Source organism: Carettochelys insculpta, chromosome 4 (assembly GCF_033958435.1).
Source record: "Carettochelys insculpta isolate YL-2023 chromosome 4, ASM3395843v1, whole genome shotgun sequence".
NCBI lineage: Eukaryota > Metazoa > Chordata > Testudines > Carettochelyidae > Carettochelys > Carettochelys insculpta.
The window spans coordinates 48319775-48347011 of NC_134140.1; the positions used below are offsets into that span (position 1 = coordinate 48319775).

Consider the following 27237-nt stretch of genomic DNA (forward strand, 5'->3'; position numbering starts at 1 on the left):
TTTTGCTCACCACATTTGCTCTTTTGCATACCCCTTCTGAAAAGGTAGGACTGTGTAGATGCTGCTTAGATGTCACTTTCCACCTCATTATGATTTCATATTGTTCTAATAACTTCTTGGGCTGTCTTCTTCACCTGCACTGGCATTTTTTATTTTTCTTGCTTTCACTGGTAAAATATAGGCATTATTACTAGATAGAAGAAGCAAGATTCTCCGTTATACCTGTTGAAATCCAGAGTAATTTCACTGGAATTTACAGTGTTGTAAATGAGAGAGAATTTCACTCAAAATATTTTGTTTAAACAGCCTCCTTGTCCTCTCTGAGCCCTCTCATTCCCTTGTAAAATTAAATGAATTTTGAATTATTCAAAACAAATGTTGAATTTAACAACCTAAATGGACTTGATTTTCCCTGACACTAGTCTTAATCAAGTTAGCCACACAGAAATTATTTAAAACGTGTAAGTGGGAGAGAGGCTTCAATAAAATAATAAATATAAATTAACTCAGCTTTGTTGAAAAACAGAGTATTGCATTTTAAATAAACCAATGAACTCACCTGAAATGGATATTTATTCTGACAGGGAATAACGGCACCATCATTCTTCACAATTTCAACACACTTGATTTTTGCAATATCAACAGATCCCTTTCTGTATTTTTTCTGTTAAAAAAACATGCAAAAATCCCATATGTGATCCATTGTGGAGCAAAAGAGAAATGTTCTGCAGGGTTGCACAGCCAGAGATTAAAACCTATTGCAGGAGTGGCTGAGATTTTGTGAACTGTGATGCACAGGCGACTAAACTAGATGACCGTGGTGGCTACTGCTGTCTATGTGGCTACGTCTACACTACCCTGGAAGACTGAACTGCTCAGGGTCAATCTTATAGGGTTCAGTTTCACACATCTAGTATGGACATGTGAAATGGATCTCTCAGTCGACCCTTGTACTCCTCATGAGGTGCGAGGAGTAAGGGAGGTTAATAGGAGAAACTCTCCCATCGACCTGCTGCAGTACGGAAAGCCAAGTTAGCTGAGTGTAGATACATCAATTTTTAGCTACGCCATCGCTGTAGCTAGAATTGTGTATCTGTGGTTGACTTGCTTTGCTTAGTATAGACATAGCCTGAGTCTGTAATTACATGCTTTGTGTCTGATGTCTTTTTTCATAGACAGCTGCATTGAAGAATATAAAATTCCAGGTTATTTTAAATAATTTGATTCAAACTACTGTAAAGAAAACAGAGATGCACACAACAATTACAGTCCAGGGAGTATCCACCTTAATATTTTCACAGTCAATGAACAGAACAGATGAAAAATTTTATATGTTAAACACCTTTAGTTTTATGATACTGTAATCTAAGGGCTTGTTTACATGAACATACTGTTCACAACAAACTGAAATGTAAATCTATTCCACTTTGAGAGGGGACTAGATCAAAGTACACTTTGGAACTTGTAGTGCAAAGCAGCAGGTGTCTCAGAGACACCTACTGTGTGGCAGGATAGATTTACACCCCAGCTTGCCATGAAGTAAGTGTTGGTATAGATAACCCATATTGAAACAAAACTTGAAAGTTTTACTTTATTCTATAGCACTGTGAAAAACCTTTGTTCAATAAACTCTCAGATGGGTCAGCCCTCCAAAGCAAGAATATATACATATGCTTTTATTAAGGTGTTTTGAATCAAATTCATCATAAAATATCCACAAAGCAAAAATAACACATACTCCTTACATACCAGGAGGGTCAAGAAGAAAAGAGTCTTTGGGCTTGACTCTGCTATTATAGTAAATTGTGACAAGTTCACAGAGTTACAAAACTGTAAGACTGATGTGAATAGGATCTAGCCCTCAGTACAAGTAGTTTAAGATTTTTTTCTTACAGACCTTGAAGTGTAAACATATAAATCTGCTGTATCCTTGTCCTTAATAAGAACTAAAGGGAGAAGATCAGGCCACATGTTATTCTGGGAGGGCCAGAGAGTTACTTCTGTTTTTAGTTCATAGAATACTATTACCTAGCAGCTGAAGAGCTTTCAGCACTTCCCACTACATCATGGTGAACATCTTACATCATTCACTACCATGTATCTGAGCAGTTTTGGTTTATTCAGCTCACTAATTAAAATGCTTTAAACTGGGAATTATTTTAATGGGTATTTGTGCAGCAGCTACCACAATGGGGATACCTGGTTTATTTGGAGTCCCTGGGTATTATAGTCATAAAAATGCATAGTTTTTTTGCAATGTAACTTTGTTTTAAGAATTTTAGGGATCCAGAGTCAAACAATAAAAAGTTATGAAAATCCAAAATTAAGAATGCTTGTACAGGCTTAATTCAACTTCTTTGTGCATATGCATTGTGATGCAGTCTTTAATTACATCGTATCACATAGATCACACGGCATTTTCTCTACGGATTCCCAGTCTTGTTCAACGAATATGTAGATATTCAACATATTTTTTATTGTCCTCATTCAGCATGTGGCTCCAAGGTTTATTTGCAATACACTATTCAAGCCTGGAACCAAATGGAATATTATTAATAAAACATGCTGGAAACTTCCTTTCCAGACATGAAAGTCATAAGGAAATATACCTAGACGTACACAAAGATGTAACCCATTATCAAAGAGATAGTAAATGCCAGTGTAAACGGCCTAGCACACAAGCATCACTATCTGGGACACCACGCACTTTTTGGATGTAGTGTATTGTCCCATCGAGTGGCACTGTGACTACTTACAAAGGGAATAATGAATCTGCTCCGCAGCCTTAGCAGTCTTTTAGCTCGTGTGATAGAGATTTATACACTAAGGCTAGGTCTATACTGCTGCAGAAGATAGACCCACTCAGGGCTGATCTTTCAGGGTTTGTTTTCACACGTGCAAAACGGTGCTCTCTGGGGTCAAAGTTGACCCTGAAACTCCTCGCAAGCAGCGAGGATTAAGGAAGGTCAACAAGAGAAGCACTTCCATCAGCCTTGTGCTGTGTAGACAGCCATAGCAGTGGACTCTGGTAAGTCAATTTAGCTACCAGTTGCATAGCTAAAATTGGATATCAGCGGTTGACTGCTGTATCAGTCCAGAGGTCCCAGATTCGATTCCACCTATGCATGTTACACATGCATCATTCCTCATTTATTCTAACTACTGATGGCAGCAAACTGTTCCCACTCATTATTCAACATTTTAGCTGTGTCTACACGTGCACGCTACTTCGAAGTAGTGGCACTAACTTCGAAATAGCGCCCGTCACGGCTACACGTGTTGGGCGCTATTTCGATGTTAACATCAATGTTAGGCAGCGAGACGTCGAAGCCGCTAACCCCATGAGGGGATGGGAATAGCGCCCTACTTTGAAGTTGAACGTCGAAGTAGGGCATGTGTAGACGATCCGTGTCCTGCAACATCGAAATAGCGGGGTCCGCCATGGTGGCCATCAGCTGAGGGGTTGAGAGACGCTCTCTCTTCAGCCCCTGCGGGACTCTATGGTCACCGTGTGCAGCAGCCCTTAGCCCAGGGCTTCTGGCGGCTGCTGCTGCAGCTGGGGATCCATGCTGCATGCACAGGGTCTGCAACCAGTTGTCGGCTCTGTGGATCTTGTGTTGTTTAGTGCAACTGTGTCTGGGAGGGGCCCTTTAAGGGAGCGGCTTGCTGTTGAGTCCACCCTGTGACCCTGTCTGCAGCTGTGCCTGGCACCCTTATTTCGATGTGTGCTACTTTGGCATGTGGACGTTCCCTCGCAGCACCTATTTCGATGTGGTGCTGCGCAACGTCGATGTTGAACGTCAACGTTGCCAGCCCTGGAGGACATGTAGACGTTATTCATCGAAATAGCTTATTTCGATGTCACTACATCGAAATAAGCTACTTCAATGTAGGCTTCACGTGTAGACGTAGCTTTTGATAACAGCAAAGGTAATGTGATCACTGTGTTGCTGTGGTCCCAAACAACAGAGTGGCCTTGGACAAAATATTTATTTCAGCTTCTGACTTAAAATATGGAGGCCAGGAAAATTTCTTTGTTAAACAGTTTGATTTTTGCAAGTGACAATGGTTCTGTCATGATGGTGTTGCATGAGTGTACTGCGGTATTTATGTGAAAGCATCATCATCCTTTTTTCTTGTGAGTGGCCCATGTCTCCTGGTACAAATCATGGCTGAAAGTGTGAAATCCCTTCATATCACCACAAATAAACTCCAAATTGTTATCTTAACAAGAACACCAAGAGTTACTGGAAGCTCATTTTGTAAGATGCTGTCCTATATAGAAGTTCATAAGATACTGAAGCACACAAGCACAAACTGGCTTTCACTTGGCCTGTGTCTTACTCAACTCATCTAGCAGCAGAAACTGACCGTGTTCTTGTAGCTGAAGCATCAAAGTTGGAAGGTGCTCATTTATGCAGAGGTGCACCAATGGGGCAGTGAGACAGGGGAAAGGGGACAATTGCATAGTAGCCTGGTGTTTCAAAGGGACCCAGAGCCCCCAGCTGTCACTGCTGCTACTGCTGCAGAGGCAATGGCCAGTAGCTGCTCTGCTTTGCACAGCTTCTGATGGTTGGGTGGGGAGCTCAGTACCATGCTCTGGGTGGCACTTCCTTTGGCCCCAGCACTTTTCCACAAGGCTTCACCCCTTCTATGATGTGGAGCCAGGTCCCCAACAACATCGCCACCTGGCTTGCCACCAACAGCCAGCCATGATTGTCAAAAACGTGCATTACAGTAAAACAAAGACCATCCAAAAAGATCACAACCTCAAGTCTACAGAGCAGGATGCTGATGCCAAACGTGGCAAATTAACTAAAAAGAAACAAACTGCAGAACTTGGCTCTGGAAGTTTTTGTGAGAGTGTAAGACACTGATTTTTTTCACAAAGCTTACTGCCTGTTTTTTGACTACATGACCCTGATCTTTGACAAACTGCACACATCAAATCCAAAAAGGAATCTCTGATTCAGACACGAAGACAACAGCTGTTCAGTCTTCTGAAGGAACTTCTTGTCAGATTACCAAACCACTAGTTATTGTGGAAACAAAATGGAATACAGCCTCACTTCTAATCAGAAGGATGACAAGGATATTATGACAGATGAGTTTATAGACAGCTCAGATTCTCAGAAGTCATCAAGTTTTACTTCTCCTTCTTAGAACACAGTGAGAATGACATACAGAGTCTCAGAGCTATTCTGCAGTTCATCAGTACTACCAAGAGGTGGACACATACATAATGGAGAAACTGCCATTGCTTGATCATTCACCACCCGGGGTAAGCAAACATTCATTTTTCCAATCGGAAGGAAGGAAAAGTAGGGCATCGACCAAGATGACAAAGTTAACAGAAATCTCTTTCTTTTGTAACTGAATTATCAAGGATTTTACAAAAATCAGCAAGTGTGTCCTCTCAACTGGCCATCCACTGACTGTCCCCACTCACTTGGTTGCATCTGGTCCCTGAAAATGATATAGTGACAGTGAAAAGCATAAAGAAAGAGTAGGTAGTAAAAATTGGAAAAATAGAGTTGCTGAGGAAATGGTTTTTGCATGATGAAGGGGTGCAAAGTTAGAAGAAAGAGGATAGAAAAAGCCAGGAAAAAACATTTGTCTTCCCTCTTCACTACGCAGAAATTGCCAATGCTGGGGCATGGCAGCAATGCTCCAAAATCTTAGTCGCTGGGGAGATTCCCCCCCTCCAGTGGCAGAAAGACCCTGTAAATATTAGCCACCAGCAGAGACTTCCCCCTTGTGGCTGCAAGGTCCCGAAATTCTTTCCTGGTGGTTGTAAGGCCCCAAAAATATTTCGGGGGGGGGGGCGCAACTGAAGTAGTCCCCCTACGCCCCCCCCATCCCATGCAGCAGAAAGGCCCTGAAAATCTTAGCCACCAAGAGGTGACTTTTCCCCTGGTGGCAGCCAGCCCCCTAGGTCCTTTTTGGGGCATGAGGGGGGCAGTTCAGTGTGGAGCCAGTTGAAGTAGTCCCCCTATGCAACAGAAAGGCCCCAAAAATCTTAACCACCGGGGGAGACTTCCCCCAGTGGCTGCAAGTCCTGATAATTTTTTCCCACCCTTGGAGCCCCAACTGCATGCAAGCCAGGATATGGTGCTGCCTGGTAGCATGATCAGCAGCAAATGGTGGGCACGTCCTTTTATTGGGTCAGGAGCTAGCCATGTGGTTGAATGCGGGAAAGACCCCGACTGTGTGGCGCCTAGCGGGGAGGGAGAGGGGGCATGCACAAATGTAAACCACTGAGAAGAAGTTTCTTGGTCTCTTATGCAAGCATGACCCCCACAACAGTCTTGCTGCTACGTGGTGCAGTAGGGCAGCGGCTGGCACCAGGCAGCGCAGAAAACAATAGCAAGTGTAGAGACAGAACCATGAACTCCATGTTGGGACTATTTGTAATGGGTAGATGCGCTCACAGCGCTAATAGCAAAGAAAGACATTTTTCAGGCTCATATACAAACATGAGCCCACAGCCACAGGCTTCCTGGTACCTCTTTGAAATTCACGCTCTTCCTGTTACCTAATTCCTGCACACCTGAGAGCAGCAACCAGAGTGGAGCACTGTGGGTTACATATGGGACACCTCTGGAGACTAATAAATTCGATTTTAAGACGTGGCACTTCCACACTGGTTTTTGTTTGAACTTTTGTGTGGTTGACTACCAACCTTAACACAGTTTATTGTATGTCATTTTCTGATGTCAAACAAACAAATGCAAAACTGAAATACTGCCATATGGAACTATTTTGATCCTCCTCTTGGGTCATCAACACGCCTGGATCTTTGTGATTAGCATCAAAGCTGTGGAGCTTTAAGTTCACTGCACAGACTTATCTCTTGAGCTAACAGAGCAACTGTCATTGGTAGGAGGCTGTTATCCTGTGTGTCAGTGGTCCCCAAACTTTTTGCATGGTGCCCCACTTACCTGTAGTAACAGAGAGATAGCTGTGCCAGTCTATATACTAGCAAAAAAAAAAAAAAAGCAGTCCACTAGCACTTTAAAGACTAACAAAAGAATTTATTAGGTGATGAGCTTTTGTGGGACAGACCCACTGTAATCTAATCTATCTGCACCCTCCCTACTCCCCTTGCAGGAGTCGGCTGAAGCCAGAGCCAGAGTTGTGAAACAGCCAGGAGTGAAGTCAGAGGTGGGAGTAGGGCCGTGGCTTGGGCCAAAGCTGCAGCAGGGGCCACAGAGCCACAGCCTGGCCTGAGGCTGTGGTGGGGAGTGGGACCTTCTGCCAGGGATAGTGGCCTGGAGCAAGGGTTGATAATGGGGCCAGGAGTCAGGACTAGAAGTCTGGGCCATGCATGAGGTCCTTGACTGGGTCAAGATCATGGTCAAGAACTGGACCTGGGGCCTTGGCCCTGGGCAAGAATGTGGCCAGAGCTAGAGAAAGAGCTGGTCTGCATGGTTCTACTTCTCTGCTCCTGTTGGGGCTGGCCCATATCCCCACCTCTGGCTACGTCTACACTAGCTGAAAACTTTGAAATGGCCATGCAAATGGCCATTTCGAAGTTTACTAATGAAGCACTGAAATACACATTCAGTGCCTCATAAGCATGTGGGCGGCCGGAGCACTTCGAAATTGATGCAGCTCGCCGCCACGCGGCTCATCCAGACGGGGCTCCTTTTCGAACAGACCCCGTCTACTTCGAAGTCCCCTTATTCCTGTTTGCTCATAGGAATAAGGGGACTTCGAAGTAGGCGGGGTCCTTTCAAAAAGGAGCCCTGTCTGGACGAGCCGTGCCAATTTCGAAGTGCTGCGGCTGCCCGCATGCTAATGAGGCACTGAATGTGTATTTCAGCGCTTCATTAGTAAGCTTTGAAATGGCCATTTGCATAGCCATTTCGAAGTTTTCAGCTAGTGTAGACATGGCCTCTGTGTTTCTCCCCATGCCCTCCCATAGTTTGGGGACCTCTGTGTGTGTCAGGCAGTAGCAAGGGATGAGCCCAGCATGGCCAGACAGCTTCCATGGACCCCTGTGCAAGGTGCAGGGGGAGCTCTGTACCCGCAGAAGGGGAAGGGCCTTGAGCTAAAGGGGTAAGGGCAGGGCATCCAGGCCTCAGCGGTGCCTGAAGTGTGGTGCTGAGCACCTCAGTGCTCAGAGCCACATGGAGGGTGCTGAGCAGCATTCCACTGGCAATTTAAATGGCCCAAGGCTCTGGCTGCTGCCACTGCTGCAGTAGCAGTGGAAGCAGCCAGGAACCCCAGCATGAGTCTCCAGGCCCTGGGACAATTGTCCCCTTTTCCCCTCATTGTCTGCAGAACTGGATCAGGCACACACTGTTGCCAGAAGCTTTCAGAGCTATTTGTTCACAGCAAAGGAGGGTAGAGACTCAGGACTCCTGGATTCAGTTCGGCATTCTGGAGGGGAATGAGATCCGAAGTACCACATATATAGCAGACTGACTTAAGTAGTGTTGGAGCTGTACAGAGTGGATAGCAGATTGATACGGTTGTTGAGGGATATCAATGACAATGTGGTGGCAGTGGTGAAAACATGCAGGGAGTTGGGAAGTTGGTTTGGAATGAGTAGAAGTATGAGATAAGGAGACCCGATATTGCCAAGTGTCTTTATCACACACCCAGAGAGAGCGATGGACACAATCAAGGAAGAGGTAAAAGGGACATCAGTGCACGGGATGATTAACAATTTGAGGCTTGCTGATGATATAGTTATCATTGAGGAAGATGAACAGAAGTTGGCAAGAACAGTACAGGTGCTAAATAAGGAAAGGAAGTGGTATGGACCGATTATGAATATTGATAAAACAAAGACAATTGTATTTGGAGATAAGGAAATAGGAAGGAACATCAGTGTAGATGGGGTCAAACTAGGGTACATCTATACTAGGAACTAACTTCGAAGTTAACTTTGAAGTTAGGTACTACTTTGAAGTAGCCAGCAGAGAATCTACACCCATTTTCCCATACTTCGAAGTTAACCCACCTTTGAAGTCCTTACTCCATTCCTGGGAATGGAGTAGTGCCCTACTTCGAAGTTTAACTTCAAAGTAGGGTATGTGTAGATGTTCAGCGTTGAAGTTGTACTTGGAAGTAAGCAACTTAAAAGTTATTTTTGTAGTGTGGACACAGCCCTAGAGAATGTAGAGAAGTTCATGTAACTGGTCAGCAATATGACATATGATCTAGATTGTAAGAAGGAAATACCGACTAGAATAGCAAAAGCAAGAACAAGTTTGAAGGTGGTGGATAAGATCTGGAAAGCAAAGCAATAAGCTTTGGGACAAAGCTGAGCATCTTGGAAACGTGTGTATTCAGCAGCATGTTGTACAGATGTAAAACACGGGTGATCATGAAACATTCAAAGAGAAAGATGTTGGCATTTGAAAGGAGCAGTTATAGAAAGATCCTGAGAAAAGGAGGGATGCAGAAGATCACCAATGAGGAATTACGTAGGAATATACAGCTGAAAGAGAACCTACTGCAGAAGGTTATACAATGGAAACTACAGCTATTCGGGCACATCTGCAGAATGAACAATAAGTGAAAAGCTGAGATCCTGGTATTCAGCAAAATGGATGGCTGGAATAGGAGGGGCAGAGCCCACAGAGAATGGATAGATGATATAGTAGATTGATGCAGAGCTAGTCTACAGAAACTAAGCCACTCCTCACTGGATAGGGAAAGATGGAAGGAAATAGTAAGGGAGGCATCGGACACCAACAGGTGCTGAGCCCATGGTTGTTGATGATGATGAGTTACAGACTCTTCTGCCTCTGTTCTCTCCTGCTCTGTTCCCCTAATTACTGAGTATGTGTAAAATAAATTTCTAGGGGTCCATATCTTGGCCACATTTGAATGCCTTTTCATGGGAACAGCAGAGGGCATGTCTCCAGCAGAGAAACCACCCCTACAGACAAATTTCAAGTCCCTATTCCAAAAGCTTGAAGGCACTACACAGCCTCTAAAGGAAATCTTTCAGTTAGGCTGGGTCTATACGTTCCCCTTCCTTTCGAAAGCAGCATGTGAATGAGCAGGTTTGAAATATGCTAATGAGGCACTGCAGTGACTGTGCAGCGCCTCATTAGCATAATGGCGGCCGCGGCAATTCAAAAGTGCAGCTTTTTGAATTGCATGCTGCCCGTGGAGACAGAACCTTCTGAAAGGAACCCCCAAGTTTTTGAAAGCCCTTCTTCCGATCACCAGATTGGAAGAAGGGCTTTCGAAAACTGGGGAGGTCCTTTTGGGAGGTCCAGTCTCCATGGGCGGTGCGCGATTCGAAAAGCTGCACTTTCGAATCGCCGCGGCTGCCATTATGCTAATGAGGCACTGCACAGTCATTGCAGTGCCTCATTAGCATATTTCAAACCTTCTCATTAACATGCCCCTTTCGAAAGGAAAGGGAACGTGTAGACCCAGCCTTAATGTGTTAATATGGGCAAAACAAGGTATCTTCCGTAATTTAATTCTCAGAAATGGCTGAAACCCTTTTGCTAAAACTTTTCGCAACAAATTCAGCCTGACACAAATACCTGGCATGGAAAATTTCATTGTGAGTTGTTAACATGTAGCAAAAATATAAGCAACTGAAAACACATTTGGAAAACGTAAGGGAAATTTAGCTAGAAGCATCACTACTTATACCACATACAATACAAGAAAACCAGAAAAGTTATATGCTTATGGAAAACATGAAAGTCTAAGATACACTTTTAATACCCTGATACTTTGAGTCTGCTAGCAGTTACAAAGACAGCAGGCAGAGAAATTGTGTCTCAAAAGCTTATGCTTCAGTGGTCAGGCACCAGGAAGAATGACAGGATGTTTAAGTCCAGATAATCTATAAATATTCCACAACAAACAAGCTTGTTTTTCTCCACATTAAAAAAAACTAAACCAAACCAAACCAGAATTAGGCACATTAGTAATCCCAAATTTCACTACAGAAAGGCATATAGTGACACTTACATTTTTAATACAAAGCCATAAAACTCCAGTGTTTTCTACGGTGTTTAGAAATTCTTTGCACTTAGCAAAAACAGGGATTTTTATTTATTTTTTACCAAGAGGCTTTTAACAATCCTTTATTACTTCTGTCAGCATCCCATCTGCCCATCTGTCACTGAATTCTATTGTCTGTATGAATCTATTAGTGTGAATGACAAAAAAAAAAAAAGTGTTAAGTCATGTAACACCTGATACAGAAAAAATTTTCTCATAGATGCCGTTATTTCAGCTTGACAATTGACAGGCCAGTAAAATTAGAATGTTGAGGCCCGAAACCGTGAACACTAAGTCATAATGTTCAAAATACTGTGTAATTCTAGTGAAATTAGTAGGCTGGGTTGCCCCTCTAAGGCTGTGTATGCATGAGAAGAGCTCTTTGTGTACATAGCCCTTCACTTTGAAAGAGAAGCTTAGCCCTGCCCTGTTTGGGTCCTGGCTAAGCAGTGTGTGGAACCTCGGTGGCTTGGGTAAGAAGCTAAAAGGATATATATTCTTCTGTCTGCAAACCCATCCTTCCTTCTGTGAACTCCTTTGTGTGAATCTGGCACACAAAGACTATGCAAAAAGAGTAAGTGATATGCAAAGGTAACTGCAGCAGGATAACCGTTAACCTCCTGGGTTAAGAAAAAGCTGCCTTGGAGGAGAAACACCTTATGTCGCTACAGTAAACTCTTTCACATTTGACATTCTGTCATCCTGAACTCTCAAATAACTGGCATTTTAACCATAAGTAAAATTTTAGTTACATTTTCTGTAAGTATGGTATAATGAAAGTAAATACAAATAAATACCATGTAAGTTTACAGTGTACAATACTACTGATGTTGGTAAAGTCCTCTGCATACATTTTTGTTTGTTTCGTAATAGCTAGCCTTGTTTCTCTTTAGTGTTATGCATTGCTAGGTATATCTCTATTATCCAGAATATTTGAATGTCAGCAGCCTCCTGGTCCCAGAGCTGATGGATATGAAAGAATTTACTGTCACCTACAATAAATGCCTGTGTTTCCTGATTTCACCACCTTTCCCTTTCAGCATCTAGGTTACTCAGTTTGCATATCTACTGTGTGCCAAACCAATTGGCACTACTTTATCTCTGGACCATTATTTAATGCTTTAATACAGGAAAAAAATAAATGTGGGGAATTGAATGTGAATTCCCTCCTCTCTGGCTTCAAATAGTCTTTCAGCAACAAGACATATTAAGGGCCACAAACTTCAGAAGTTCAAGTTTTCTAGTCTATTTTCCAGCAGTTTCAAAGACCACTAAATCTCTTTGGAGTGAAAGAGAAGAGAGTGACAACAGAAAGGGACTCACTGGCTACTGCACTTCTCACCTCTGCTCACTTATGAAGCTCTCCCTATAATGCTGGGCCTGAGACACAGGCTCTATCTAGACTGCAGGCGTCTGTTGACAGAAGTTTTGTCAACAGAGCACACGTCCAGACTGCAGAGCTCTTGGAAGAGATTGGCCAGTCAGGAGCATTCTCTCGACATCCCTGTACCCTTCGTTCCACAAAGAAGGGATGTCTGGACGGAGTTTTTTTCTGACAGTTAGCGCCGTGTGGATGGGCCAAATGTCAGAAAAGCCTTTCCCAACAGAACTGTTGGCAAAATATATATAAATTACAGCACACAATTTGTGTATTTTTTGCCACAAGCTCCCTTCAGCCTAGAAACAGCTGCGGTCTCCTCAGCTCCCAGTCATGAGAACTCGTGAGCGTTGTTTTCCATATGTGACCCACTATTACAAAAAAAAATTTGCTCTTTTAGTTAGTTTTCTAGTTAGAGGGTTATGTTATTTGAATAAAATACCATTAAAGAATGGCGCAATTAATCCTGTGTCCATTTAAAATTAAAACAGTATCTTTATTTTAAAGAATTAAAGCTGCATATGACAGTTGCTAAATGTAGAGCACAATCTGTGTCTACAGTCTGTGATGGCACTCCCACTGAATTTAGAGAGAGCATGAGTACCTCACAGAATAAGTCCCTTATAAATCACTGTTTATCTCTGAGACACTCTTAAAGTAGCTGGGAAACTTACTCTTCAAACACTGCAGAGTTAAAGATAATATTAGACAACTTTTCCTTCCCTCCTGATAAGATAATGGACTTTCTGGAATAGAGAGCTATTGTTCCATTAGTTTTTATGCAAAAGTTTTGATTAGGTACATGTGGGAGTTCTGTTTAAAAATTAATACTGTCATAAGGCCTCAATCAGGATACATTTTATGTACTTCCTGAGACTCTCACCCTGTAGTCCGAGGTTACAGCCACATTAGATGAAATCTTGATCCCTCTGAAATCAATGGCAAAACTCCTGTTGACTTCAGTGGAGCCAGAACTTAGCCCCCTCCTTCCCTTGTTAGTTAAACTGAGAGCGTTACCTCACAGCACCTTTGCTCTCCCATTCTTTTCTGCAACACGCCATTGTAATTCCAGCCACATTTTTAAATCTTGATTAAAAACTTCTGAAAACCTTTATGAGGCTAAAGAAACTGTTATGATCACTGCATAAAACAAGAGAATAAGGGCTCCTCTAGGAGTAGCCCCCTCCTTCAAAGGAGGCATGTAAACGAGCCCAATCAGAAATAGCACTGAGGTGCTGTGCTGCATATGCAGCACCTTATTAGCATAATTCCTGCTGCACAAACTTCAAGGTTGCTACTTTCGAAGCGGCGGCAAGCAGTGTGGCCACGGGCACCCTGCAGTACCCTCACAACTTTGAAGTTACCCTTTGAAGGAGGGGACTAGTGTAGACAAGCCCCAAGAGTTCTAGGTCAGATCCCTGATTTTTCTCTCACCACAAAACACAGCAACCTTCACCACAAAAATACCCTCCGTGAGAATACAGTCAGATCTTCTGACTTTCTTCTTTCTAGCAGAAGGAACTCAAAGCATTCATGGTTTTGTTGTTTTCCTGCTTACTTCAATTCTTGAGAAAATGGTTAGTTTAATTACTACACAGTTAAGATGGTCACAAAATTTGCCTCAGGGGTACGAGACAAACATTAGGAATTTTAATTTAAATTAACTATTACTTGCATAATGGTGGTGACCTTTGTAGTTTAGAAGACTCATTTATAAATGGATAATCACACGGACCACCTGTCATTTTAGAGCTTGGTAAAAGTGATGAATTTTATTTTAATTTTATTTTAATTGTAATAAAGTTTGTGTATGGGCACTTTTTATGGCCCTAAAAATATTGATTCGCAACAAATGGCTTTGAATAGCTAATTTGTTTTGTATTTTGATGAGTAAAGGGACTTTGAAGACGCCTGTAGGAAGTCCTAGACCGCCCGGCCCTTGGCCTAGGGTGGTCGGCAACCAAAGAGGGGTTATAACAGCGGCCCGCACTCAGTTAGGGGGTGGTCAGCAGTTCCCAGTGCAATACAATACAGGCCCCAGCCCCTCAGTCCAGGGCGGGGCAGCAGTTCACAATAGCAGTGCAATCCCAGCCCAGCCCTCAGTCCAGGGTGGGACAGGAGTTCACAATGACAGTACAAGCCCAGCCCAGCCCTCAGTCCAGGGCAGGGCAGCAGTTCACAATAGCAGTGCAATCCCAGCCCAGCCCTCAGTCCAGGGCAGGGCAGTTCACAATGGCAGTACAAGCCCAGCCCTTAGTTTGGGGCGGGGCAGCAGTACAAAGAGGTCTAAGCACAGGCCCAGCGCAGGCTGGCCCTGTCAAGGAGGGGGTAGGGGGTCGCAGGCCCTCCCACTCCACTGCGACCTGGCCCGGGGCCCTGGGGGTCGCTCACACATGACCACGGCAGTGGGGATCCAGGCCGCAACACACTGCCATGGGTTCAGGAGCGTCGTTCCCCGGGCCACTTCCTACCTCTACCTCCGCTGGCGGAAGGTCCCAGTCCATCTGGTCAGGGAGTCCCTCTAGGTCGGTCTCCTCCAGGTCATCCACCTTCGGGGGCTCCAGCCAGTCGCCCATCTCAATGTCATTGGGATAGTCGGGCGGCAGTAGCACAGGGGACCCGAGGCGATCCTGGGCTTGAGGGCTGTAGGGGTCCCCCGGGACAGACCACTCCCAGGGCTTCTTCCAAGGCAGGGAGTCTCCGCCGGCATGAAGGTCCTGGCAGGTCTGGGAAGTCCGGGTAGTCCCCCTGGGGCATCTGAATCCGGGGTTGTTGGGAGCCGCTGGGGGCTTGCTCCTCCAGCCTGGCCAGGCGGCGACAGGCCCTCTGCCCTTGGCACCAGGGAGCTCGGGCAGGCGTGTCCTCCCTGCCCGGAATCCCAGCCTTTAATAAGCCCTGGGCTCTGCCCTCTGAGGGGCGGGCCTTTGGTATCCTAGCTCCGGGCCCGCCCACCAGGGCCTCTGCGCAGCCTCGTCTGCCTCTGAGTCTGCGGGAGGCCATACTGACTCACTACAATGCCCAAGCACTTCAAAGTACCGGTGGGCTAGCCGTGGGTAGAAGCGAGCCAGCACTTTGAAGTTTAACACTTAGAAGCTGCCTCGGGGGGAATTTGCTTAATGAAATGCTGGATATGCACCACAGCACTTCATTAATAAACTCCCAACACCCTACTTACCATCCTCCCTTGGAAGTAGGGAGGTGGTGTAGACACAGCTTAAATGATTTGGCCCAGCAGAGTTGATCTACCTCCTCATTTATAAGGCAGGAATAGCACGACCTCTGCTCAGTGGAGATGAGGTGTATACCAAGATAAAAATATAGTTAAAATATCCGTGATATCTTCCTGAAGGGTGATAGTCTAAATTTTAAAAGCAGATGGTTTTCGATTTTACAGGAGTGAATTTGCCATGCAGAACTACCACAAAAATCTCCCCGGAATGCAAAATGCCTGACATAGTTCATAATTGCCTACATACCATGAGTTTGGTGTAGTGTTTTGTTCCTTGCCTGTCTGGGAAATAAGGAATATATGTAGGTTAGGTGACTGATTCAGTTTCCATACACTGAATGTGAGTAACACAGAGCAGTGGTCGCCAATGGGTCAATTGACATTGATTGGTTAATGCTGGGGAGTCTCCCATGTGATTGCGATTGGCGCTTGGCAGACTCCCTGCTTGTCCTGGACCGATGCCAGCAGCCCATTCCCTGGAGCAGCCAACATAGCTTTGTGGCCCTGTGGGAAGTGGGGAGGGCAGTAGTCTCAGCACTCTGCAGCTGTGTGCAAGCACTGTCCCCCACAGCTGCCACTGGCCAGGAACAGGGAACTGTGGCTAATGGGAGCTGATGAAAGCAGTGCCAGCAGAGAGGGGCAGTGCATGAAGCCACATGCCCCTGCCCCCACCCCCAGCCTACAGGGGTGTGTTGGTCTCTTCCAGGAGTGGTGTGGGACTGTGGCAGATAGGGAGCCTGCCTCAGCCTCATTGCATTGACAACTGGGAGCCGTCAGCGGTAAGTGCTGTCCAGCTGAGACCACTCCCCACCTCCAGCCCCTTCCTGCCCTCAGCACCCCGTAGTCCCACCCGCAACCCAAGCCCTAGCCCTGATCCCCATCCCAGAGCCAGCACCCTCTAGCCCCTCCAGCATCCCAAGCCATAGCCCTGATCCCCCTCTGAGCCAGCATCCTATACCATCTCTTGCATCTCAACCCCCTACCCCTCCCCGATGCCCATAGACCCAGCACACATACTCCCTGCTACACACCCAACCCCCTCCTGTACCCCAAGCACTTGCCCCAGCCTTGCCTTACCTCTCAGAGCTAGTGCCCCACACCTGCCTGCACTCCAAGCCTCAGAGCTGAGCTACCTTCCAAAACCAGCACCCATATCCAGCTTCTTGCACCCCCTCCCAAAACCGTGTCCCAGCCCAGTAAAAGTGAGTGAGGGTGGAGGGGAGTGAGATACAGAAAGAGGCGGGATGGAGTGAGTGAGATAGGGCTTTGGGGAATGGGCAAGGCCTCACATAAAGGGCAAGTTAGACCTCAGGTTGCCCTTAGATTCAGAAAATCATCTTGAGCATAAAAAGTTTGGGGGCTACTGATCTAAAAGGCTCTAGTCAGTATTGTAGCCCCATTATCAGCCATACAAATTCATACAAAGATACAATTCCTACTATGAGAATCTAAGATGACAAATATTCAAAGGGTTGAAGACGAGGGATAATATTAAACAATTTTGCTGACATGAAATTGTCTTGTGGGGAACAATAGCAACTTTAGAACTTTTCAGTGGATCGTTTCCCTGTTGAAAGGGAAACTGGTGATTCAGCAGATTTTCTTGTGTTATTTATTAACTTACAAAACTTACTGAAATTCTGCTTAGCTTGAAGTATCAAAAAAAACCCAAACCCTGCACACAAGCCATTCCAGTTGCAAACACCTCAGCTAAGCCTCTGTGAGACAAGCCCCTGTTTCCAGGAAGTAGCTACATTCTCTCTCATGCTTGCTGTCTACCTCTTAGATTTCAGTATTGTCCATTTTCTGCTGCCTATACCCTGTACTCTCTATTTTACCCTTCAGAAATCTCATAGGCATGATATTGGTAGCATATCTTTATAGGGAGCTTGTGTTCTGAAAACTAAGCATGAAACTATATCAAACTGACCTGAGCACTAACCCTCCTTTTATACAGCTGCTCTTCAGTGTTTAGGGGCCTCACACAAGTTTGACTATCCCCAGTATCTCCTGGAGCCCGTTTTTCCGTTAGAACAGGGGTGGGCAAGATGCGGCCCATGAGCTGCATTCAGCCTGCCAAGGTGCCAGATCCAGCCTGCAGATTGCCCCAGTGGGACCCTCCATCACAGAGCAGACAGCTGCTTCTGAGCAGCCCACGCTGTCTTAAGCAGCTTCCTTCTCCATTTAAGTCTCTGTGCTAAACCCTGGGAGAAGGGGAAGTCTCTGCATGCTGCTCATGCCTCCTACCAAAATCTCTCAGCAGCCATTAGCCTGTTTCTCACCAATAGAAGTGCACAGATTTTGCTGTGGGAGTAGTAGCATAAAACCTCCCTTCCCCATGGTGTCTGGAGCAGAGAACCACATGGAGATAAGGTGATCATCTGTCCCCTTTTGGCCAGGACAGCTCCATACTTCAGGCATCACGCTAGCATCCCAATTTATTTTGCCAAAGGAACTAATGGGTTCATATTCCACTTTTTTATTAGTGTAGGTGGCTGCTCCTGGTTCTGGCTCCCTGTGACTGGGGGAGCTGGAAGCTGGACCTTCCTGGCAGCACATCTGCTGCCCAGCTTCCCCCGATTGAGGGAACCAGACCAACGCGACTGCCACCTGGCTTCCCCCAGCTGGGAGACCCAGGAGCTGGACCCTTATGGAAGTGCAGCTGCCACCCAGCTCCCCCTGGCTGAGGGAACTGGGAGTTGGACTGCAGCTGCTGCCTGGCTTCCCCTGGCCATAGGGTGCTGGGAACCAGATTGTTGTGGCTCCCTCCCATCTTGCCGCAGCTGGTGGAAGCTGGGAACTTTGCTAATGGGGCGGCAGCCCCATTCCCGGTGCCCCAAGTAATGGGGTAGCCAAGAGACGTAGCTGCCTCCCAGAAACCCCGCAGCAGGGCGACAGCCCCCACAGGACAGCCACTGCCTGACTTCTAGGTAGAGTGACCATCTCTCCTGTTTTGGCCAGGACAGCATCATTCCCCTGTGTCCTGTGTTTGGCCAGAGGAAATATGGTCACCCTACATGGAGCAGACAGCAGTTTTGAGCTATCTGGGGTTGCCAAGGGCATGAAGCCTGCCTCAGGTTCCAGCTGGGCTGCTGGCAGGAACTACCTAGATAAAAGTCTCCCTGCCAGGGCCTGCCTGTGGCACTCCAGCCCCTCCCAACCCCTACTCCCTGCCCCAGGTAACAACCAAACCCGCTGCACTCCTCACCCCCATGTCATAATTCTCTCCCAGACTCTGCGCCTCCTCCTACACTCCTCCCCCAGGGCAGGTTCCTCTCCTGTGCCCATACACTCTCCCAGACCCTGCCTACCAAATCCTGCTCCAGATCACAATACCCTCCTTCACAGAAACTCCCTCTCAGACCCCACACTCTATTGTGCACCCAGTCCCCTACCCTAAGCACCCTTCTGCACCCAACTTCCACCCCAAACCTTGCACTCCTTCTATAGAAAAATGAAGCACTTGACCACTTACCTAAATCTTGGAGTGGCCCCCATCAAAAATTATTGCCCACAGCCGTATTACAGTGTGGTTCAAATCTAAAATGAGCAAGAGCCTTTTCATTTGGATTTCAGACTAGGGCAAGGGGAAAGACCATGAGGCTCAGATGCTCAAAGACATTTAGTCTTCTAACTACCAATTTTAAATACCTTTGAGGTTTTTTTGGTCATAAATCACTAACTGAATAAATGCTTAATAATCCATGCAATCTCTTTAATCCAGGTGTAGCCAGCCTGTTATGCAGCTTCATTTTCACTTCCTTGCTAATCGGTTTGTGTTATGTTGAATGTCTAGCAAGCCTAAATGCTTCCAAGTAAAGTTTTTTCATGTATTATTGTAAAGAAAGCATGGGCCAACAAATCTCAGATTTCCCTTTAATCTGAAATGGTTGATAAAATGAGAACTGGAGATTAAAAATACTAATAAAAAGTGATAGAATTTGCTAATAGAACTGTATAGGGTAAACAGCAACACATCTACATCTACACACAAAATGCATTTTGTCGACAGTGTTTTTATTTCCAAACGTTTATTTCTTACATATGTTCCTGAGTTGTTTGGTAAAAAGTTACTCATTAATCATCCCTGTGTCCCTCGCTACGGGGGTGGGGGGGGTGAGGGGTGGATGAGTGGAAGGGGTTGTGGTCGGGGCAGGGGGGTGGCTGTGGGCATGACCGTGAAGGGGGTGTCCTGGGGAGGGTCATTGGGGGCTGCGGGCAAAGCTCTCCCAGAAGGCCTCCTGGATCTGCACCCTGTCACAGTGGTCTTGGTGGTTAGGGACCATGCCCAGCTCCTTGTACCCAGGGCCAGCATTGGCCATGTACCCTGGGATGAAGGCTTCCTCCTTGCTCTCCACTATGTTGTGGAGAGCACAGCACACCTCCACAACTTGCGGGACATTCCACTCCACCCATCCAGGTGGGTGAGGAGACACCTGAAGCACGCCTTCAAATGCCCAAAGGCACACTCCACTTGGGCCCATGCCCAGTTAAGGCAGGGATTAAAGAGTTCCTGGGTGGAATCCAGGTGACCTGTGTAGGGCCACATGAGCCAGGACAGGAGGGGGTAGGCCACGTCCCCCACAATGCACAGTGGCATGTTGTTGTCCCCAACTGCAAGCCCCCAAATGGGGGATGTACATCTTCACCTCCATCCTCCGGCAGAGGCTAAATTTTCAGACCTGTGTGTTGTGGGCCTGGCCCAACCAACCCACACAGACATCTGTGAAGTGTCGCCGAGGTTGATGAGGCCCTGCATGAGTACTGAGTAGCATCCCTTCCAGTTTATATACTGGACCCACGAGTCCAGAGCATGGATTAGGATGTGTGTCCCGTCGATTGTGCCAAAGTAGTGTGCTGAAGTAGTGTGCCAATTGCGCCAAAGTAGTGCATGATGCCCAGTGTGGCACAGCTGGCCATGACCGTGTCCACATCCCCAAGGCAGCTGACCCTCTGGAGCAAGATGTTGTTGATAGCCTTGATGACCTGCAAGAGGAGGAGACTGAATGCACACGTGAGGGATGGAGGGAGGTGGGTCCTGGGTTCCAGGGGCATCCCTGGCCCCCTCCCAGCCCCCAGCCCTCCCAGAGCGCTTGGGGGGCCCCCTGGCCACCCCTCTGGCAGTGAGTATGTCCAAGTGTGGGACAGCATAGTCCCCTGGGGACAGAGCTCCCCCCACATCCCCCCCACTCTCTCACACCAGTGGTCCTCCCTGGTGGGACCCCACACATGCAAGGCCCGAGAACCAGAGTGCCTTACCTGCAAAAGCGCAGACCCCGACAGTGGATCTGCCCACCCTGAACTGATTCCCAAACAAGCAGTAGCTCTCTGGGGTGGCAGTACTCATGCAAGCTTCCATAATGCGATGGCTGTCTGTTCCTCAACGGGGATGGTGGGCCACATCCAGGTGTCCTCCCTGGAGAGGGCAGGGGCAAGCCAGGCACAAAGCTCAGGAAACATTTCCTTGCGCATTCTAAAGTCTGCACGTACTGCTGGTTATCCCACTTGCTCATAACAGGGCAGTCCCACCAGTGGGCGCTTGTTGGGTAATGCGACACCTGCCTGATGATCTGTGGAAATGACTGGGAAGGTTCTCTAGGGTACCTGGTTTGGGCTCCTCCAATGGCAGGGTGGCACACAGGCAGGCAAAGCAGGTGGATGACAGCTATCGCGAGGGTCCAAGGTGTGACTGGGGCGTGGTCTGGCTCCATGAAATGCAGCACAGCACAGGGGTCTCCCTCGGGCTGCATGTGCTCTCTGGAGGGGCTATGCTGTCCCTCATGGGGGTTGCAAAGCCTCTGGTGTGCAGGGAGCAGCTATTTAGGGAAGCAGGGGGAGCTTTAAGGGTACACCTGGCCAGGATTCCCCGGCCAGAAGCAATCTCTGACACAGTCCTGGGGTCCGTTCTGTTGAGAGAGCAGCCGGGCTATGTGGCTGCTCTCTGTCGACAGAGTGGATCGATTTTTCGTGTGTGACAGTAACTTCTGTCAACAGATCGCTGTACTGTAGGCATAGCTGAAGTGTTTAGATTTCATCCTATTCAACATAAAAGTGAAAATTCATTGCCACAGACAGAGCACAGATGAATGAGAATGAAGGCAAACAACAGCCAAGCTAAGAGAAGGCAAAAATCTTCAGCATACCAGCCTTATTTTCTCCGCAGCAGCACTGATGCAATTTCCTAACCACTGCAAGTGTAAGTTATTCTTCCTGTCAGTCAAATGTAGACAGTCATATTCTTGCTACAGCATTGCAATCATATAAGGTTCATAAGTAAACCTCTGTTTATTCTGTACCACACATGACCTGACCTAATTTTAGATGCACCTTTACTTCTTGATTTCTCCTGTACATTTGTGCTAAATTCTGTAACAATTTGAATGGATGCAGCTACATGAAATAAACAAGGAAATCTCCCATGATGTTTGTGCTGTTAAATTACAATATGAATTTTCAGGAAGATTTCTGTAGTTCTGCTTTTTGAGTCTTTTTCGAAACCATGCACAGCAAACATTGGGAGATTTTGGTGCAGAATTTACTTTTTTGCATTTAAGGTGAAACTCATCTCTCTGAAGCCATAAATCTCAAGGCATATGTACCACATGTCCCCCTTAAGCCATTTGGAGTTCTTAAGTGGTCCCTTGTGCATGCCTTTTGCACTAGGATGAAATTGTCTCATTCTTCATCTGTAAATACTTCCTCCCTTGCATCCTTTGACCTGTTACAAGTATAGTATTTGGAGCATGGACTGTCTTGCTATGTGTTTGTTCTATACATAGCACAGTGTGGGTATCTAGACAACACTATACAAAAGAGGAAAAAAGGAGGAATAATTGGATGAGCTCCACTTTGGCTACCAGTTCAGTTATTCCTTATTTCTTCTTTCTACTTTGGTTATAGGAATAAGGGGATTTCTACCTCTGCAGAGTCCTTTCGAAAAGGGCCCCATGTAGATGAGCCGTGCGCAATCGAAAGCAGCACTTTCGAAGTGCCACTGCCACCATTACACTAATGAGGTGCTGCATATTCATTGCAACACCTCATTAACATATCCTGAAGTGTCTCATTAGCATCCCCCTTTCGAAAGTGGAGGGAGGGGGGCTAGTGTAGATATAGCTCATGTGTTTTCTGTGGCACAACACTGATAAGCCCTGGCTGGCCTGGCATACTGCACAATGCAAAGCAGACCCAGAGTGCTAACTTGGCTGAGAGACATTCCCACTCAGGTGTGCCATTTCAGATTTGAATAGCACTGGGCAACTTTCAGAAGGGTATCCTGCAAGCTCTTGAATTTTTTGAAAAGTAAGATGTAAAAATCCATCTGTTCCAGGAGCATTTGTTGTGGTTAGTTCCTGTATCACTTAGCGGTATCATTCACATCCGCACAGCCTCAAATGACCTGTAATGCCCATTACCCCACAGTGCCCTCATCGTCATATTCACTTGGCAGTGCCCCCACCAAGCAATGTCCCTGTACACACCCCCAAATCACTTAGCAATGCCCCCACCTCCATACTGTACCTCAGTCACAGGGCAGCACCCCATCAGGTAGCTCCCTCACCTTTCAATTACATGTTCATAGAGTTAGAGCAAACACTGATCCTCATTCCACCCCGTTCTTCCAAGCACTCTCACTCACCAACCGCAAGTGCATGGGGTGCATTTGATTTACTATTGCCTTTTACCACCCAAAGCAGTGACAGCTGTCAGCATTGTGGCTCTTCTGTGAGAACAGGGCTCTGAAACAACCCTGGGGTCCACTCAGAGCATTAGCAGGCTGCCTGTCCTTCATGCTCATGTGAACCAGTCAGCAGTTTATTTGCAACCCAGAGCTGCTCCTTGGGGAAGCAGCTGCCCACAGTACCCAAACGGCATCCCTGTCTGTGAACGTGTACAGTAGGGTCTCAACATTCGCGAGGGTTCTGTGTTGAGAACCCTTGCGAATGTTGATTTTTGCAAATACAGGGGCAGCTCGGAGCCCCAGAGAAATGGCAGCCGCCGGTGCTCCCGGCCTCAGGAAGTGGCAGCCTCAAGCAGCCACTCGCAAATAACTGAATTTGCGAACGCTAAGTTCACGAATGTGGGGACCTTATTGTACAGGTTTTAAAAAGGGGGGACAAGGGCCATTTCCTCCAACCCCCATCTCCAGCACATATGTGATAAGCAGATCAGCAGAAAGTTCCATCTTTACAGGTTAGATCAATCATCTTCAGCTCCAACTGGCCACTTTTTGAACGTGAAAATTGACGGTAAGGATTCTTTCTATCACCAACAGTGTTCAACCCACAACAGTCATGCAAACTTTCCAACACCCACATAGTAATTTCACAGTATCTGAGCAAGACAGCCAAAAATGGAAGCCATCTTTAACCATAACAGAACATCCTTCCTTTCTAACTAGTTCTTAAATTTCTCACAACAACATATTGAGCTAAGGCTTTCATGGATGTACTTCCAGTGCTGATCTTTCTGTGTGTCCTTCATTTTCCCTTTTATAAAGCTCTTTGTTCTCCTAGCTTTGTCTAAAAGCAAGACACCTTGAAGAAATTAAGCCTTAAAAAACAAAGATTCTATCTGCTTACAAGGAACACTGAAATTATTCATAAGTCTAAGGCTTTGCCCCAGCATACTTGCTCTAATTTTCTCTCCCCAAAGTTTCATGCCATGTACTGTATGTGGTTTCCCTTTATAACAACTGCATCTGAAGCTAATTTGTAAAATGTTCCCTCTTTCCTGATGATGCAGATTTGCTTAATTGATAAAGCACTGATGAGATGATTAGCATGTGAGTTAAGTGCTGACAGGTTCTCTAGGAGCCACAGCAGCAGCTTTGGTAAGATACAGGCTAACTCAGCTACCTCTCTGATATTTGGTAAAGTAGTCTATCAAAACAAAAAAGCAGTCAAGTAGCACTTTAAAGACTAACAAAATAATTTATTAGGTGATGAGCTTTTGTATGACAGACCCACTTCTTCAAGTGGCTCCTCAGTGAACATCTCAATGTTTTACTTACTAAACATTCAGGTCTGTGATATGTCCCCCTCCAACACACTTTAAGCCCTGAACTGAATCTCAATTTCAACAGTGTTTCACAGAGCATGTGTCTTCATTACTACTTTTACATTGTTAGAGGACAACAGAATCCAGATTCACCGTGAATATGTTATAACAGCTTCCTGATATGTCTGTGGTGACTAAATTGCTTAAGGATGGAGATAAAGAGACAGATTAAAGTATAAGTATAATCTGTATAAGTACAGATTAAATAATAAGTTAAAAACCTATTTTATTTACTAAATCACAGCGATTGGACATATTTTATTATTTAAATAGCATTGTGACATAGGTAGGACATGTCAAAATAAGAACAGAATTTGTGTTCTGCACAGCTAATGATGCGAAGAATCAATCCTACTTTACTGATGACTGCATAGATGACAGTTCATTAGACTACACACTAGCATAGCAAAATATTTTTCTATGTTTGGCTGCCTTTTGTTGTTATAAATATATATTGTGGTCCACTTCTGTCACCAGACATACTCTATCTAATTTTGTTTCTTATAGTTACGAACCACCAATTTCTCTTGTGCATGTTAACTGGGTCCACTTTAATGGATTGGCTCAGTTATTCAACTAAGGTCACATTGTAGGCACCTCATTCATTTTTTACTCAGTAATTCCTCAGAAAAACACCTACTGAGTCAGGATTTTAGGCCTCCTGGGGAAGCTACATGAGGAGTGGCTAAAAGGGGAGTCATGCATGGTGGCCCAGAGTTCTTTAATACATCACATTTGACACAGAACTGGTACCACTGCCACTGAACAGATAAGGAGCTATTATGATTTTTTTTGATAATTTCCCAGTCTTACTCATCCATCTTTAATGTAAACATCCTCCAGATTAGCTCAGTTTAGATCCATAGTTATCCTTCATCATCAATGCCCCAAAACTCAACCATTGTTAACCATATAACTGATTGAGTAGTAACCCTTCAACTATAATACAGTAAGATACACAGTATAAGCACCTGAGGCACTGGGAGCATTTTAATATTGAATTATCAGTTGTATCTACATGATGTAGTTCTGTGGTGTCCGATACGCTTTCCATTCACCACATGTGGAGAATTGGACACCGCAGTGTGGCAAAATGCGGCTCCTTAAAACTGTACATGTTGAGCACCCTCTGCCCACCCCGTGCACATGCCCCACCACTTGGTGCAACAAATGCATGGTGGCAGTGGCAGCGGCTCCCCCTGCAGCCCCGGCACTGGCTTGGGTGAGTCACCGGCAGTTTGCACATGAGGGGAGGGCAATTACCTGGCTGGGAGGGGGTGGGGGCGCAACTGTGGTGATCCTTACATTTGTATTGGACACCACTGATCTAGTTCATGATATATCATCAACTGACTTATGGCAGATAAAATTTACAGCCTCTGCTAGAAATCTAAAAAACAGACTTTCTTCTACCTCACTTATTCAGCAACACCAAAGACCACTAACATCAGCATTTCAGAGACATCTTCATGTGCCAAAAATTTCTGTCTAATATAGGGTGGAAATAAGACATTATTAGGCATTATTAGGACATTAGGGTGTTTAAAGGACATTTTTGAAAAATATGCACCCTGCCTCTCTAAACTTAGGATCCAAAGAGAATGCAGGTAATTCTCTTAGTCTAATCAATGGAAGTCCAATTAGCATCCCAAAGAATTTCAGAAAGAAAAAAAAAAGACAGATTCCTCAAGATGGGTAGCAAAAAGCTGTTAGTTATTTTCACCTTTATTTTGAGCCAGAAGTTAAATTAGGCAATACACACATGGTTAGGTAACTATTCTTTTTGAAACCAAAGGTGTACGCACAGAAAATGGCGAGATTAATCCATGACGCAATACAGATACACCTGTGATCTCCATAGTCAGCACAGTAATACAAGCATACATCTGAGCCTTGATCCTCCTCTGTGTATAAAATCTGCTTGGTAGCAGAGAGTAGTTGCTTCTGGCATCTGCTGAGAGTTCTCCGATCTTTGGCTGCATGCCTCACTAGAAGTTAGAGCAGCAAGAGGTGTCGACAGTAAATTCTGCCATTGGTATAACTTTTGTAATATGCTGTAATCTGGGAGCGGGGGAGGGTCCACCACAGTGGTGCTTTGCTCCACCATTCCCCCAGAACATCCCTGTTGTGTTCCTCCTTTCCTGTACATTCCGGATGGGGCAGCTGACACGGTAGGCAACAAGGCCACCTCTGCTAATTTTCTGGAAGTAGAATCACAGAAATGGAAGGAACCTCTAGAGGTCATCAGGTATAGTCCCCTGCACTTATGGCAGGAACCAGCATCATCTTAGACCACCTTAACAGGTTTCAGTCTAATGTGCTTTTAAAAATCTCCAGTGATTAAAAATCTCCACAACCTCCCTAAGCAATTTATTCCAGTGTTTAACCACCCAAAGGCTGTGTCTACACGGGCACAAATTTTCGAAAGGGCCATGCGAATGGCCATTTTGAAGATTACTAATGAGGGGCTGAATTGAACATTAGGACGCTTCCAGCCGCGACGCTTGCTAAAGCGCGTGGCTCGGTGTGGCTACATGGGGCTCCTTTTCTAAAGGACACTGCACCTTTCAAAATCCCCTTATTG

The 27237-nt window shown here is 45.7% G+C and overlaps 1 protein-coding gene across 5 annotated transcripts in view; it reads right to left on the minus strand.

Moving 5' to 3' along the window:
- The window catches only part of TEC (tec protein tyrosine kinase), a 93850-nt gene that overhangs the window by 42595 nt on the left and 24018 nt on the right, over positions 1-27237 (minus strand). For 4 of the 5 annotated variants that reach the window (XM_074992732.1, XM_074992731.1, XM_074992730.1 and 1 more), the window contains one exon: positions 560-664. In XM_074992732.1, coding sequence (XP_074848833.1) covers positions 560-664 — 105 coding nt within the window. Of the gene's footprint in view, positions 1-559; positions 665-10953; positions 11047-27237 lie in introns of those variants that run through there. The other variant, XM_074992735.1, reaches the window with a different exon arrangement.